At 40.1% G+C, this 15,309-nt stretch overlaps 2 protein-coding genes across 8 annotated transcripts in view; one reads left to right on the top strand and one right to left on the bottom strand.

Moving 5' to 3' along the window:
• The window catches only part of LRRC36 (leucine rich repeat containing 36), a 52,358-nt gene extending 37,719 nt beyond the window's left edge, over nucleotides 1-14,639 (bottom strand). For 2 of the 4 annotated variants that reach the window (XM_072636033.1, XM_072636034.1), the window contains exons 1-4: nucleotides 14,481-14,639; nucleotides 12,545-12,672; nucleotides 4,305-4,497; nucleotides 3,391-3,490 (exon numbers count right to left, since the gene is read on the bottom strand). In XM_072636033.1, coding sequence (XP_072492134.1) covers nucleotides 3,391-3,490; nucleotides 4,305-4,497; nucleotides 12,545-12,672; nucleotides 14,481-14,550 — 491 coding nt within the window. In that variant the 5' untranslated portion in view covers nucleotides 14,551-14,639. Of the gene's footprint in view, nucleotides 1-3,390; nucleotides 3,531-4,304; nucleotides 4,498-12,544; nucleotides 12,673-14,152; nucleotides 14,418-14,480 lie in introns of those variants that run through there. The other 2 variants (XM_072636036.1, XM_072636035.1) reach the window with 2 other exon arrangements.
• Nucleotides 14,640-15,196: 557 nt separating this feature from the next.
• The window catches only part of KCTD19 (potassium channel tetramerization domain containing 19), a 44,635-nt gene continuing 44,522 nt past the window's right edge, over nucleotides 15,197-15,309 (top strand). For all 4 annotated transcript variants that reach the window (XR_011972838.1, XM_072636031.1, XM_072636032.1 and 1 more), the window contains exon 1: nucleotides 15,197-15,301. Coding sequence is in view for 3 of the 4 variants with exons in the window: in XM_072636031.1 (XP_072492132.1) it covers nucleotides 15,299-15,301 (3 nt within the window). In the remaining variant the exon portion in view is untranslated. The remainder of the gene's footprint in view (nucleotides 15,302-15,309) is intronic.

The raw sequence follows: 15,309 nt of genomic DNA, 5'->3' as shown, positions 1-15,309 counted from the left end.
CCCAGAAATATAGTTGACAGGTTTTTTTTGATATACAATTTATTCACTGATACATCTTTGCTCAGTGGTTCTTAATTTTTAATTAGTCGTGCAAAGTTTTCCCAAAAAAAGAAAAATTGGCAACAATTGTTCTCTTCAGATTTATTCTGGCCACTACAAATCTGCATATTTAGAAGTCCAAAACAATGAATAATGTTTTTTATCTACAGACCTGTCTGTGGGCAAAGACACTAGAGAATCTGGGCAACAGAAATCTGGGAGATGTGACTATTCTGATACTTTGATGGATCTTTCATCTCATCAGTTTGGGGACTCCTTCCACCAGTGTAGGTCACAACCCCTTCCTCTCATCTTCTCATCCTGTGCAATCTCACAAATCCTCTGTGGAGAACCTACCCAAATGTTGGAAGCCTTCAGTCTTCTGCTTTTTGAGGACACTTTTGAACACTTCAGCTGTTCCATCAGTTATCCCTCACTCATGCTACATTCAACCACCTCCTTTGGGGTCTACATGTCCTTGGTAATAACGCCTTTATGCCATTTTTTCATGTACCATCAGCAAGTGCTGATAATATGCTACAGCCTTTGAAAATGCGATCACTGCCTTCTGGTCACCTACGATTAGGATACTGTGAAGATGCTGTGTGGCATTAGATATTCCACATGGCACACCTGATGCCACACAGCATCACCAAGATAATGGGGATATTTAAAAAAGGGGACAGAGTGCAGCTTTAGTAACAAGCAAGCAGCATGGAAACATTTGAAAGTACTGCAGTCTCTCAAGTAATCTAGTACCTACCGCAGAAACTGGTATCTTGGAGGTACTTACTAAAAGCTTGTTAACTGACTGATAGATCTAGATTTTTCTGACTATTTCATTCTGAGCCCAGCTCATAGTCATCTATCATACTTGTCCAAGGCATATTTTCTAATGGACTAAGAGATCAATCACTATTCATTCTCAATTAACATGTCATTATCTGGGCAATGTGCATTCCGTCCACTTAGCTTTCCTATTGGATTGCCAGGCCAATTGCATTTAGTCACACAATAGTTATGGGATGGAATGATAAAACTCAACAGTAATCAATTTTAAAACATACAAGAGGTCCCTGTTTACTACCTCAGCTTATAAAAATATTTTCACATGAAAGTAAAATTCCCTAAAAAGTATAAGAGAGGTGACAGGGTTGTAAGAAAAAAATGGTGTCTTGTTTAAAATAATTTAGGTCTTTCAAGTAATTAGTTTACTGCCATGAGAAACAGGAATATGAAAAACAAATAATAGTGTTCTGAATGTCACTTGCACCTAGCTTACAAACGCTTCATTTTCAGGAGACAGATTTGTGTGTCAAGTCGTACATTTTACAGATGGAAAGGTAACCTTAAGCAAGTAAGGATTCCTATTTCGTGAGTCCCAGACTTTTCATAATAAACAGTAAAATATAGCTTTGGCAACTATCACATTAATCTTTTTGTTGTTTGAAGGGAAGGAAGGAAGGAAGGAATGATTTGGTCCCAAAAAGTCCATTTTAGACATATTACTGGTTTGTTCATCTACAATGATCCAATTAATAACACCAAATCTCTACTTCATTTTGTGCTATGAAGACACAATCCTAGATGAAACACAAACTTGCCATAATTGTAACTTTTTTTATTTCTCCCTATCCCACATATAATCCCATGATCAAAACATTTTATAACTTTGTTTAAAATATTACTAAGTTTTGGTGAAACATAATTTTTAAAGTTATATGATAGCACTTAAATTTTGTAACCCTAAACTCTCTCAAATTGCAATCTATCTCAGTTGACAGGGGGTAGCAGGGGTATACAGTTACTAAGAAATGTAAATTTTTATTTCACCTAATGATCAAGGGGCAAAGAATGAGGTATTCAGCAAATTAGTAAAATGTAAAATGTCCTCTGGTTTGGAAAAAGACTCTACGGGTTTTGCCTTGACAAATGAATATGTGCGTATGGAGAGAGGGAGAGACAGAGAAAGAGACAGAAATAAGAATCTGATCTAGACCTAGCAAACTGTTCAGTTTCTTTCAGTTATTCACCCTTATGAGAAGCCCAGCCTTTAGATCATCTATATATGACCAAAGAATCATAGTTTGTCTGGCAACAGCATATCTTATTACCAAAAAAGCACCTAAAAGTAAAGAAAATCATATTTTGAGTCTTGACCTTTCAAACACCAACAGCTGTCTCCTAAAATTTTTTAAAACTGCTCTAAAGATTGAGTTCTTAGGCTTCATGCTGGGGTACAAAATGCATAGGACCTATCTGAACATAATCACTAACTAAATGTGGAAAAGAGTGGCTGGACCATTACCACTTGGGTAGTTAACTAGGTCCGCTCACTGTTTGCTTCACAGGGAAATTACTCTTCTTGTGCTTTTTTCTTTAACATCAAACACCAAATAGAAAAGTCTACTTATATTCCTGCCTGACTAAACAGTAGCTCTCAACTCGATTAATAAAAAGCCACATATAAATTATAACCAAGAAGAAAGAGAAGACTGGCCTGTCTGTTCAGGGACCTTAGCAAGTTTTATGGTACTCCCTAAGTGTAGGGAGACAATGGAGAGAATGTACCCAAAGTGATTCCAAAATAGTAATAGCAGCTTACTTTAGGTAACATTTTTTTTAATTTACAAAGAGCTTTTATTCATGACTCTACATGAGAGGTAGTGCAATATTTCTCTTTTGTTGCTTCATTTTGTTTTTATACCAGTCATTTTGTAAAAACGAAAAATACTTAAACAATATGAAATGTGATGATTGACAGTACTGAGATGAGTCTATTCATTTTACTTTGTCCTTACAAAGTTGCATTTTAATGTGTCTTATTTTCTACTATTATGGCTGCAGGTGGTTGAAGTATTACTAGTCTATCAAGATGTCATGAAATGCTTATGGTTCCTGATTTCCCCTCACAACAGCATATGTAACCTTCCAAAACCCTCTTTATTGAATGGAAGGAAATGCTTCATCATCTGTCTACTGGTTAATACAGTAGTATTTATCTCCATTTTATAGAAGATGAAACTAAGGAGCTGAAAAGTTAAGTGACTTCCTCAAGGTTACATAGCAAGTAAGTTCCAGAACCTAGATTTCAACTCAAGTCTCCATCACTCCTTCCATAACAGCACACTACAGGTGGGACATACTTGCTCAAGAAGACAGGAAGGGTACATATTATGGAGGGTCTAGATGCCCATATGAGATAATTCACTGGCTACTTATGCCAATAACATGATTTTAGGATTTTTACAACTTATGAGTTCTGCTGGGAAAGGAAAGATCTTTTATTGGAAGCTCACTGTTCACTATAAAACAATCAAGAACCAAATAAAATAAGAGAAAACTCCTTACCTCTTATTTTCCCCATCAAAGAGGAGATTTTCATTGCTGCCCAGCTGACTGAAATGAAGCTTGGCAGCTTTGCGCTCACTGTCCCGGACTACCCGGTCATCTAAAGACAGAAAAGATGATCTAGGCATGCTGATTGTTTCCTGTGACATCAAATCAAATTCAAAAAGTGAAAACCAGGTACAGATTTCATGTCCTTTTGTGCTATGGGCAGAGACAGAACAATGCTATTATGTTGTCACTGGGACTTGCATAAACTCTTAGAGACAGTAAGAAATATAGCAACGACTGCTATGCAGGTGCAACTGCACCCAAGGAACAGAAGACTGGATAGTAAACAACTAAAGTATTCTGTCCCCAGTTAAGACATGTACCAATGACTAAAAGGTCCCAGGAGTCGCATGGTTTGAGCCTGAGGGTTGAAGTTCAGTGACCCCTATTTGGAAAGAAGTGGCTCAAACAGGTCTGTTTAGCCCGAGTTACTACTGACCAAAAAATTCCTTTCCCACTGGAAGGTAACTAACTCATCAATAAAAGGATGGACACAATATTGATCTCCAAGAGTTTCGTGTCCCAGGGGCCTATGAGCCCAAGTAACAGCCTGAAAGCATTTTTTAAATGTGTTGTGTTGTTTTTTGTTTTTTTTTTTTTTACTGAAGTAATCAAATGAGGTCAAACTAGAGAGAACTAAAACGGAGTAACAGAAAACAAAGGAAAGATTATCATTAAAAATACTAAAAAGGCTTACAAAATATACTGCCAAAATAAAAATCTATATAAATACTACTAAACAATGCACTCTGAGTTTTTCAGCCTGGGCCAACTTCCAAGATGGTAGAAGGCAACAAGTTAACAGTAAGTCCTGCTGTTTACCAAGGTCTTTGAAAGGGTGGGGTGTGGGAGGGGGAAGCTCTCACCCAGTTTTTCCAGATTTTGTAGCATGTGTACAGCAAAGAGTCTGTAGGCTGTATCTTTCCTGACAACAGGATTGAGTCTCAAGTCTAGCTCTTTTAGGCAAGGTAAAGCCTGCAGGCGGGACACCTCTGCTAATGAAGGAATGTTGTTGTAATATAAATTCAGATCTTGGAGTGAAGATAAATACTCGATACCCTATTAAGAAAAAAAAACTGTTAAAAGATGTCTGTTGGAAGAGACTACACAAGTCCAACAGCTAAAAGTGGGAATATACTTGCTACTTAGCACCCATCAGATGTATGTAGGAGAAGGCAGGACTAGAATGCCACTCAGCTGTAAATAGCCTTTCAGGAGATAAACTGTCCTATACATTTGAGACTATAGCAAGAGCACTACCTTTGGAATCAAAGGAACTGGGTTCAAATCTCTTCTCTATTCCCCCTGTCCCCTTGGGCAAGTCATTCCTCTAGGTCTCAGTTTTCTCTATATAACAAGGAGCTTGGGCAAGGTGTTCTCTAAGGTGCTGTCATGATCACAGAATTTAAGAGTTGGAATGGATGTCCAAGACCATCTAGTCCATTCCACAATAGGACAAGAATTTCCATTTCAACATACCTGACAATTGGTCATCCAGCCTTAGCCTAAAGATCTCTAAGGGATGGGGAAGGTGCCCCCTCCCTCACACGATAGCCCATCCCACTTTTGCACAGCTGTGATTTTTAGGCAATTTTCCCTTAGATGACACTACAATTTTCTTCTCACTTCCATTCATGAGAACAAGTCTCATGCCCTTTTTCTACAGCAGCCTTCCAATACCTAAATACAGCTACTAGGCAACCCCTAAGCCTTTAATATGTTAAACATCCCCAGGTCTTTCAGCAGAAGCTTCTTTCTATGGCATAAACATGAAACACTACACTTTCTTCTACATGCTTCCTTCTCAGTGTTCTTCCTAAAATGTGGCGTCCAGAATGGCATGTAACACTCTAGATATGCCTTGACCAGGGCAGAGGGCAAAGGAGCTCCCATCTGGACTCTCTGAATACAGCCCAGGATCACGTGTCTTCCTTGTCTGCTATATCAGACGTCTGTCACACACATTAAGCCCTCCATTCAAACATTCAGATCTTTTCCAAATAAATCTGTCTAGCCACATACTTGTGAGATTGACTTTTTGAAATCATGTGCAAGGTTTTCCTTTAATTTCTATTAAATTTTGTTTAATTCTTTTTTATACAAATTGTGAAGGTATTTTTGAATCCTGCCATCCAATATCTAATCTAGTTTTGTGTCATCTGCAAACTGGAGAAGTACACCTTTCCTGTCTTCGTCTAAATCATTGATCAAAGTGTTAAACAGCACAGATTTCTGGGGTGTTACACTAGAGATTCCTCCTTCTAGGCTGACATTAAACTCATGATAATGATAACAACCTTTTGGGTCCCCTTATTGAACTAGTTCTGAATCTAACTGCCTGGCCCAAATCTCTCCATCTTTGCCACAAGAACAACATGAAATTCCTTACCAACTGCTTTGCTAAAATCTAGAGCAAGGGTTCTTAACCCTTCTTGTGTCCTGGACCCCCTTGTCAGTTTGTTGAAACAAGCCTGTGGACTTCTCAGAATAATGGTTTATTTTTTAAAAATTTAGTTAAAGGAAATGCCAAATTTTGGTTAGAGATTAGTGAAAACAAAGATGTAATTTTTCCCATACAAGTTCACAGACCTGCCAAAATCTCCATGAACACTTATGGTCTGTAACCCTCAATGAACTATATTTACAGTATCCCCCTCATCTACCAATTTAGTAATTCTGCCAAAACAGGAAAAATCTGACCTGTACTATTCTTGATGAAGCCAACACTGGTCATTTTCTTGATGCTCACTATCTCTTCTGTAATGTTTCAGCATCTTGCCAGGTATCAAAGTCAGGCTCCCTGACCTATGGTTTATAGATTTCATTCTTGTTCCTTTCTTAATAACCATGACACATTTGCCATTCTTTAAAACTTCAGTGGTCTCATTCTCTAAAATCTTTCAAGGATTGTTGGCAGTGCCTTCAAAATCATCTCTGCCCATCTCTAACCAAGGATGTAGTTCATTTGAGTCAAGTGATCTGAATTCACGAGGAACATCTATCTAGGTGCTCTTTTCCTACCTCCTTCCTTATCTTGGCTATCAACTTCCCATTAGCCATATTTATTCTATCCTCAACAGTCCCAAAATGATCCTCATTGGCAGATAAAACAGAAGCAAAATGAAAATTGAGCATTTTTTGTCTTCAGCATCAGCTTTTGCATAGGTGACCGTTTCCCAGGCCTGGAACACACTTCCTTTTCCAATCACCTTAATTCCCTAGTTTCTTTCAAAGTTCAGCTCAAATATCTTTTTTTTTATTTTCTGGAGTCTTTCTTATTCACTAATTACTAGTGCCTTCACTACCCCAATTACCTTATAATTAGCTTAACTATATTTTGCTTCTTTTAAGTATAAGTGTACATGTTATTTTCCCCCAGTAATATGAAAGTTAACATTTCGTTTTTGCCTTTGTATACTCAGTGCCTGGCACATCACAAGTGCTTAATAAATATTTGTTGACTGATTTCTAGTTCTTGTCTGTTAGCTGTACAGACATCTGAAGCCATGGGTTTTTATTACTTGCTCTTTTTCTTGGATTTTGTCTTCTGTGAACTTCTGGAATCTCTATTATCCATTCTTCTACATCATAGCTACTTATGGTATCTAGTTCATTGGACCTACATAGATTGTCTCTTGCCTCCACTTTCCTTTTCAGATTAAAGGCTTTTTGAACAGATGAAAAAGACACTACGCAAATGCAATTCTACTAGCTGCTAAGGGCTCCACTTCATCTGGGGAGAGAAGTCTGTCATTCCTGCATTGTAAGCTGTGGTACAGAAATCTAAATCTCATTCTTAAGATACCATCTTCTTAAACACCCTTATTTATGCTTCACTTTCTTCAATTTCTTGCCAAGACTTCATAATCTTTGGAAATGCCTTCTAAATTTTTTCTGGCATTATCATTTGTAAGTTGGCAATAATCCTCCATTTAGAAAAATCTTGCAAGATTCTGTCACGTCTTAGAGACACATGGCAGGAAGACAGTAGTTGTCTGTTACTGCTAACAGGCTGACAAATAGCTTCAGTCAAGCAACAAGTATTTATTAAATACTTACTATGGGCCAGGCACAGTGCTACAAATATATACAAAGACAATCCCTGCCCTCAGGAGTTTAACATTCCAATGGAGGAAAACAATACATAAAAAAAGGAAGCTAAAAGTGAAAAGTAGGGAGGACTGGACAAAGTTACCCATGGGGTCATGGTACAGAAAATCTGAAGTACAGCCTGGGGAGTAAAGAAGACTAGTCTGGCTTGGTACCCTCCATAAATGGAGATTCCTGGAGGAGCTAACCAAGGCATTCCTCCAGAGAAAGAGGTGGCAGCAGCGGACTATAAATTCCAAGTCTGGAGTGAGGTTTGAAAATGGTCAAAGAAGTCTGGAGAAGAAATCACCAAGTGCCATACTCTCTTCTCTTTTCTTCTGATCCTTAGTGGATAAACTCTCATTAGAGATCCCCTGTGGATTTACTGCTTCATTTCTTGTAGGACATGCAGACACTTCCTCTCCAGAATATCCATCTTCCCCTCTTCAAAAACAGCTTTATTTTTCTCTTAGCTCCAAATATTCAATTGGCCTCCTTTCCCTCCTTCTCTTTGGGACATTCTTTTACCCTCCAACCTCCTGGCACAGTTCAGGCTTCACTTTTGCCTCTTCAGGTCCTTCTTGGTTTTCACACTGAAAGCCTATTTGGTTTTGTTTTTTTTTTCCATTTTTAAGGGAACATTTCACTATGCCTAATGACCTGGAATATTGAGAGGCATTCTTCAAAACCCATCACTTTCTCTTCTAAGAGGGAGCCCTGCCTACGTACGTCTGTGTGGCACTCGTATGACTGTGGCAAAAACTGCAAACTTTGGGTACTCGATATAAATTACCGCTCATTTCACGATGCTCTCCTTAGTTGTAAGAAGTGAGAGCCTCAGGTTCGGATGATTATTGACTCACTTCTTTAGCAAACCTTAATACCTCGACAGCCATGATGAACTTCCTTTTCCTTCTTCCACTAACCTCTTATCGTTTCCTGTCTTTTCTTTAGCTTAACTTTTCTTACTTTCTCCTTTTCCTTCTTCAGTTTATTCCTTCTCCTGTCCCTTCTTTGGTTCTTCCTTCTGCTCCTCCTTGGGTCCTTTCCCCTAATCCTTCTTCTCTTTCAAAATGAACCTTTTCCCTCTTTTCTTCCTTCAATTCAAGGCCTCCTCCTTTAGCTGTCAGCTTCTCAAATCTTCCCAACCTCCTTTCCAAGAACATCTCTGGCCTTCCCCACAATTTTAAAGCCATCCAGATAACCTTCACGATTATTTGTCCTTATTCAGCTCAAGTTTTTCTCCTGTTCCTTCTCTCACACTACTTTCTCTTTGAAAAGCTATAAGTAGAGTCTTATGAGGTTTTAATTATTAATTCATCTAGAGAGTATGCTTCTTCCAAGAAACTCAAAGCAATTTATAAAATCTGACATTCAAATTGGGACACCTGCTTTCAATGGTGACTGTCAGTTTTTCTTTTTCAGTCATGCTCCATCTCTATGTTCCCATCCCAAGCCTGCCTTGTAGAAGGGAAACAAAATGCCTTCAGTATGCCTTTTACCCTGGCTGAATCCCAACCACACTCTAATTGTTGCTCTATTTTTTAGTGGAAAAGAAGTCAAGACAGAAAAGTAGATTATTTGGGAGAAGGGTATATTTTAAAACTCTTAATGGATATATGGCTATATATCCCAGGAACCTAGTACAGTTATTCACAAACACACATATATACACATAATCCTCCTGCTCTTGAAAATAAATTTTTATTTATATCCTTTGTATTTACATGGCTCAAATTTCTCCCACTATCTTTTCTCTATCCAATATAATAAAGAATATTTTTAAAAGAAACAGAAAAAAGATCCCCACTATTATTTTAAATTTTTTTGTGGCTGTGACACATATGAAATGGTATAAAATTACTACTATGTTATAACTGTACACTTATAAAGCATATAACATAAAAAGCTTTCATCTCTAACATGTTCACTTCAGTCCCTGTCTTAAGCCTTCAATGTCTTCCATCTACCACTGCATCACTTACAAGGCTAACAGCCATAGGGTTATCATTTAACATTATAAGGTTATCAGCTATAGATAATCACAGTTATAAGGTTATAAATTTAATAGTTGACTAAAATGAAAAGATACAAGCAAACATCCTAAGTCAGGGCCTAAATTCCTCCCCCTGTTGTTGTTCCTTTACCTTTTAAGCTTGTTGCTACCTTTTATCAGACCATTCCTGAAGTCATTATTCTTTGGACATGCCTCACCACTGCCAGCTTTTGCAGTACCACTATTTCTGATGGCAACTCACCCTTTAATACAGTGTCAACCACAGAGCTGAAAGGGACCTTAGATATCACCTAGTTTAAATTTCCATATTTTACAGATGGGGAAATTGAAGCAGGAGAGGTAAAACAATTCACCCAAGGTCATCATGAATCTAGGGGAGAGCAAAGCCAAGACTAGAAAATGGAGCTCCTGCCTTCTAAGCCAATTCTCATGAGCAGCTTTGACATCTATCTACCCAGGATAGAGATTATAGGGATCATAGAATTTCAATTTAGGAGACCTTAGAGATCATCTATATCAACCCTCTTATTTTACAATTAAGAAAAAAAGGTTAACCAAGTAGTATTTGGCAGAATTGGAATTTGAACCCAGATCCTCTGACTGCAATAGTTCCCTCCTCTGCAGACAAGTACTGAAACTGTCTTCAAGTTTTTCAATGTTCAACTGTTTCCAATATTTCACTGCTGTTGTATTAGTGTCAGGTTTTTAGTAGGTGCTTAATATAGGTTTATTGGATGAAGTAGACATTTTTGCCCATTTCTGTTCAATTTTTAAAAAACCTATACAAAGGCCTCCACAATTGGGCACTAGTATACCTTTCCAGACTTGTCTCATATTCCTCTCCCTTACAATTCAAGCAAATTAGAATGCTGCTCTTCACCCTCACTTCCTGTCCCCTCAAATACAGTGTTCTCCTGCCTCCCTGCCTTTGCTCAAGCTGTTCCCTACAACTATAATTGCCTTCCCCGTTCATCTATTTTATTCATATCCATCAAATGTTGTCTTCTGTCCCAAAACTTCCCTTATTCTCCTGATTGGTAATGTCTTTCCCGCTTTGACTCCACACAATACATTTACTGTAATGTTTTTTAGTAAAATCATTTTCCATCGACTATCACTGAATGAGCCAGAATTACAGCTTTTGAGTCTGTTATCAAAGTAATTCTGGGTATTGCAAGCACTAGGTAAGTTTGATGCTCAATCTCAGATAAATTTCAATTCCTTTTGATTTGAATGTTAAGTGAATAGTTTCCATCTTCCTTCTACCTTCCCTGCATTCCCTAAAGATGCATTAGCAATTACCACAGGCATTTTTTTCCCTGAGGCAATTAAGTAAAGTGCTTCTTGGTACTGGAAAGATGAATATCTACAGAACAACCATCTTAGGCAAGTATCACTGACTGCAAAGCAAACCAGAACCATGTTTCTTTTTTCCGTTTATTTTACCTCAGAAAGGAAAACACCCATAGAGTTCACATTCAGCCAGCCAACTCCAGGATAAAACGTAGAAGGGGAAACCCTAAGGCAATGGAGCAACGAGACTCCTCCTAGAAAACTAAAGTCTCTCTTTTCGGAAGGCATCAAGGGAAAAATTCCTTGGAAAAGAACCAACAGGAAGCTAGAAAACTAGGCCAGGAAGTTTCACATTGACTAGGCCCTGCTCAGGCTTTGTATTGAAGGGTTAACAGGCAGACACAAGGATGCAGCCTGGAAATCATCTAGACCTCTGATCTAGATTAGGATTTGTCCAGGTCAGCAGGCAATCTGAAGCCTTTGGTTTATCTGGAGAGTATTTGGAAAAGGCTTTTTTACAATGGGAATATGTGGAAAAAAATGCCACCTTTTGTATGGCAACAAGGGAAAACAACACAAATTCTGTATGTATACATGTTTAGAGAACCCTTGTGTATGTTAACTAATCCTCACTCCCTTCGCTCTGCCCAGACCTGCTCCTTTCTGCTTTCATGCCCAGGCTTTTTTCTACATTGCAGGTCTGGAAAAGTTTCCCTGCCTTCCAGCCCATCACTTCTTCCTCTTTCAAATGCTCCTAGAAATTCATCTTTTGCAGGGAGGCTTCAGGCCTCAACATAAATTTTCCTTTAATTAGGAAGACACATTAACAAAAAAGTAAAATGTCAGTAAGTCAAAAATTGAATAGCTCTCAGCTATCTAATTTGGTCTAAAAAGCAAAAATAGAAAGGTTGTATCTTCTGTATCCCTTATTTCCTCTTAAAAACACTTCTAAAAATATATCTGATACACAATATTTGCTATGTTTACTTCACTGGCCACAGAATATCACAGAATCGGATTCTCAGAGTTGCAGAGGAACTTAGAGATCTGATTTCCAATGTTATCAAGAATCTTCTTCCTCAAAATCTTCAATGATTATCCATCCTTCATTTGAATACTTCCAATGATGAGGACTCCACAAACTTGTAAAGCAGCTCATTCTACTTTCGGACATCTCAAATTATTAGGAAGCTCTTTCCCATAATGAGTTAAAATAAAACCTGCCTCTCTGCAACTTTCCATTCATGTTCTTATTTCTGTCCTCTGGCACCAGACAGAATATAGCTCAAGTCTTCAAACCTTCTTCCATATGCTAGACCTTTAAATATTTGAAGACAACCATCAGGTTTCTCCCTAAGTCTTTTCAGCCTTCTAAAGCTAGATATAGATTAGAGTTGCTGGGCCTGGAGTCAGGAAGATGAGTTCAAATTTGGCCTCAGACTATGTGACCTTAGACATGTCATTTAATTTATTTGCCTCAGTTTTCTCAAGTGTAAAATATGGATAATAGTACCTACCTTGCCGGGTTGTTATGAGGACACAAAATAATATTTGTAGTAAAGCCCCTATATAGCACAGTGCCTGTGGCATATAGTAGGTGTTATATAAATGCTTCCTTCCTTCTTTTCTCAAGGCTAAATATCCTCAGTTCTTGTAACCAATTCTTCTACAGCATGGTCTACAGTTCTCTCATCATATGGAACTTACCTGTAGACTAGAGATTAAATTTCTTGACAGATCTAAGGATCGAAGATTTTTAAAATTTTTGAAGGTCTCACCAATGGAATGGATTTTTCCTATATAGGATCCCTGCAATGAAAGAGACTCCACCAATTCTGAAAATAAATCATCAGCAAATGTATTATGTTCTTTCTCAGTAACTGTTTAAATGAAGAGCATTTAGTGAAAATGTTCTTTCCTTCCTCCCCCTGCCCCTTATGATGGTTTTGAGATTCCCTGAAAGTCTTGGGGAAGGAAGCTTGGGATAATGCAGTAGTTACAAAAATGTTGTAGGAGGCCTCCTGGAAGTTCTTGAGGCCACACCAAGGTGTCTCTTAAGGTCAAATCTATTTTCATAATAATACTAAGTTATTGACTATTAAAATATTTCTCCCCTTTCCAACTACATATCTATATGAGGCTGAATTTTCTTCACATACTTCAAAACAATATAAATCAATATATTGAATGCAGAAGCAGATATAAGAATCTAGCTGTCTTCTATTAAGCCAGACATTAAAGACAATTGCAAAAATATGCAAAACAACACTAGTCTTGTCATTCTTTGTTTTGATACAGCTAGTTTTCAAAAATAAGTTTATCATGTAATATATTATTGATATTTTTAAATAAATTTTTTAAATCTTAGTTTTAACGTCTAATATGGTAATTACCAAGAGATGTAATCCATACAATAAAAACTCTTTGAAATACCCAATAACTTTTAAGAAGAGAAGTTCTTTTAAGAGAGGAGTCCTTGGACCAAAACGTTTGAAAAATGCTGCTGCAAGGGAAAGGGTACTACATTTGGAGTTAGAGGGTTTGAATTCCAGCTTTTTGTAACCTTCAGCAAATAATTTTCTCTCTTAGGCTTCAATTACCCCATTTGCAAAACGAAGGGAAATAAATTATCTCTAACGTCCCTTCAAATATCTAAGGTCCAACGGAGGTCCATCAAACCCAAAGGCTATTTGAAAACAGCATCGAGATCATGTCAAATATTTCAAAAATCCTTGAAACAACAAAATCTTAATTGACTTCAATTTTTTTTTGAAGCACACAGAACTTTAGAAATATCTGTCTTACAAAATCAAACCAATAATAATGTTGTCTTTTGACATTTATTCCTAGTTTGGAGAGGGGAGAGGGAGAATAAGGTAAAGTGATTCAGGATCCCTAAATTAGGAAGTATCAGATATCAAGGAGACCTGGATTTGAATCCTCCACTCTGTTACTTACTGTAATCTCTGCAGGCCCTGTCATTTTTTTGAGCCTCAGTTCCCTCATCTATAAAATGAGGAGGATGGACTAGGACCCTTCCAACTCTAAATTCTATGATCCTATGATCTCCAAAACGATACATTTCTAAGCAAACATATGGTCAATGTAACAGTGTAACGTCAAGAAAGAACAAGGAACATGGTAACTTCGCACTGCGGTCAATATCCCCGAATTTGACAAATGAGGAAAACAGAAGCAAAGACAAGTTTAAGACCAGAGCAGACTATGGTCATCTGGAGTGGTCAGCACCTTCATTCACACCTCACCCCAAACAGGGGGCTCGGGGCCAGATTCCTCTCTAGACGCAGCTCTTACCCCTTCTTCAATCGCCAGCTTCAAACCCAATGCCCCCAAAGACGGGGGACGGGTGGGTCCTGAAGTGGGGAGGGCACTCTCATAGAGCTAGGAAATCAATACCCTGCCCCCACCGGCACCCTCACGTCACTGGGCCCTAAAAGAGCCCCCTGGGAAGGCCCTAAAAGAGAGCGATCAAAGATGATACCCAAGTGCCACCTCCTCCTCCTCCTCCCGTCTGGGCCTCCATGACTGTACTCCTGCTCCCCACCCCCAGGGGGGTGGCGTTTCCCTGACCCCTTCTCCACTCCCGGCTGGCCCCTCCCTCTCAGCGCCCCTCGGGCCGCACCTGGGTCCTCCTGGGTCAGCGCCCCCATGCGGCGGAGCACGTCCTCGTCCAGGTTCCACTGCTCCGCCATCCCAGTCCAGTCCGCTCTGGGCCAGGCCTGGCTGGTGAGGCCCGGGAAACAGCCTCGGGGGATGCTGGGAAACAGGAGTGCCCCCTCCCAGCAAGCCCCTCCCCCTTCCCCGGACACCCCGCCTCTGGCCTCGCGCCCCCCGCCCCCGCCCCTTACCTGGCGCTGTCCCTGCGCACCTCGAGCCCCTGCCCCATCCCACCCTCCCTGCCCTCTGGAGCTGTGCCTGCCCTCAGCCCCGGGAGTCCAAGACCCCACGCTGCTCCCCCAGCCCTTCACCCAACACCGCTGTCCTCGGCCTCCTCCCTCCAGGCCCCATGCCAGGCCTATCCTCGGGAGCCTCGCCTAACACCTCCATGCCCAGAACCTCGTGCCCCTCCTCTAACCCCCTCCCCATTCCCGCAGCTGGCGGCTCTCCTCTGCCTCTGGCGCCCCCTTCTCCTGCTCTCTTCTACCCTCCCACCCCTGATCACCTCGTGCACTCCGCCAGGCCAGCACGTGCTGCCCTCCCCTAACATTCCCCCACCTAACCATCATGCACCACTCTCTCCTAACATGGCCCCGCCCCCATCCGCTCGTGCACTCCAGGCCGGCACGCGCTGCTCCCTGCTAGCTCCGCCCCCCCATCCCCCACCCCCCCTCCCATCCTGCTCACTGGCCTCCACCAGCCAACCCCTCCCCCGCCCCAGCTCCGCGTGCTCCCTCCGGCCGTTGCTCGCAGGCAGCCCCTCTCCCCGAGGCCACCGTGACCATGGTATGGCG

This window comes from Notamacropus eugenii, chromosome 1 (genome assembly GCF_028372415.1).
Source record: "Notamacropus eugenii isolate mMacEug1 chromosome 1, mMacEug1.pri_v2, whole genome shotgun sequence".
In the NCBI taxonomy this organism is placed as follows: domain Eukaryota; kingdom Metazoa; phylum Chordata; class Mammalia; order Diprotodontia; family Macropodidae; genus Notamacropus; species Notamacropus eugenii.
This window is presented reverse-complemented; position numbering and strand designations above follow the sequence as displayed.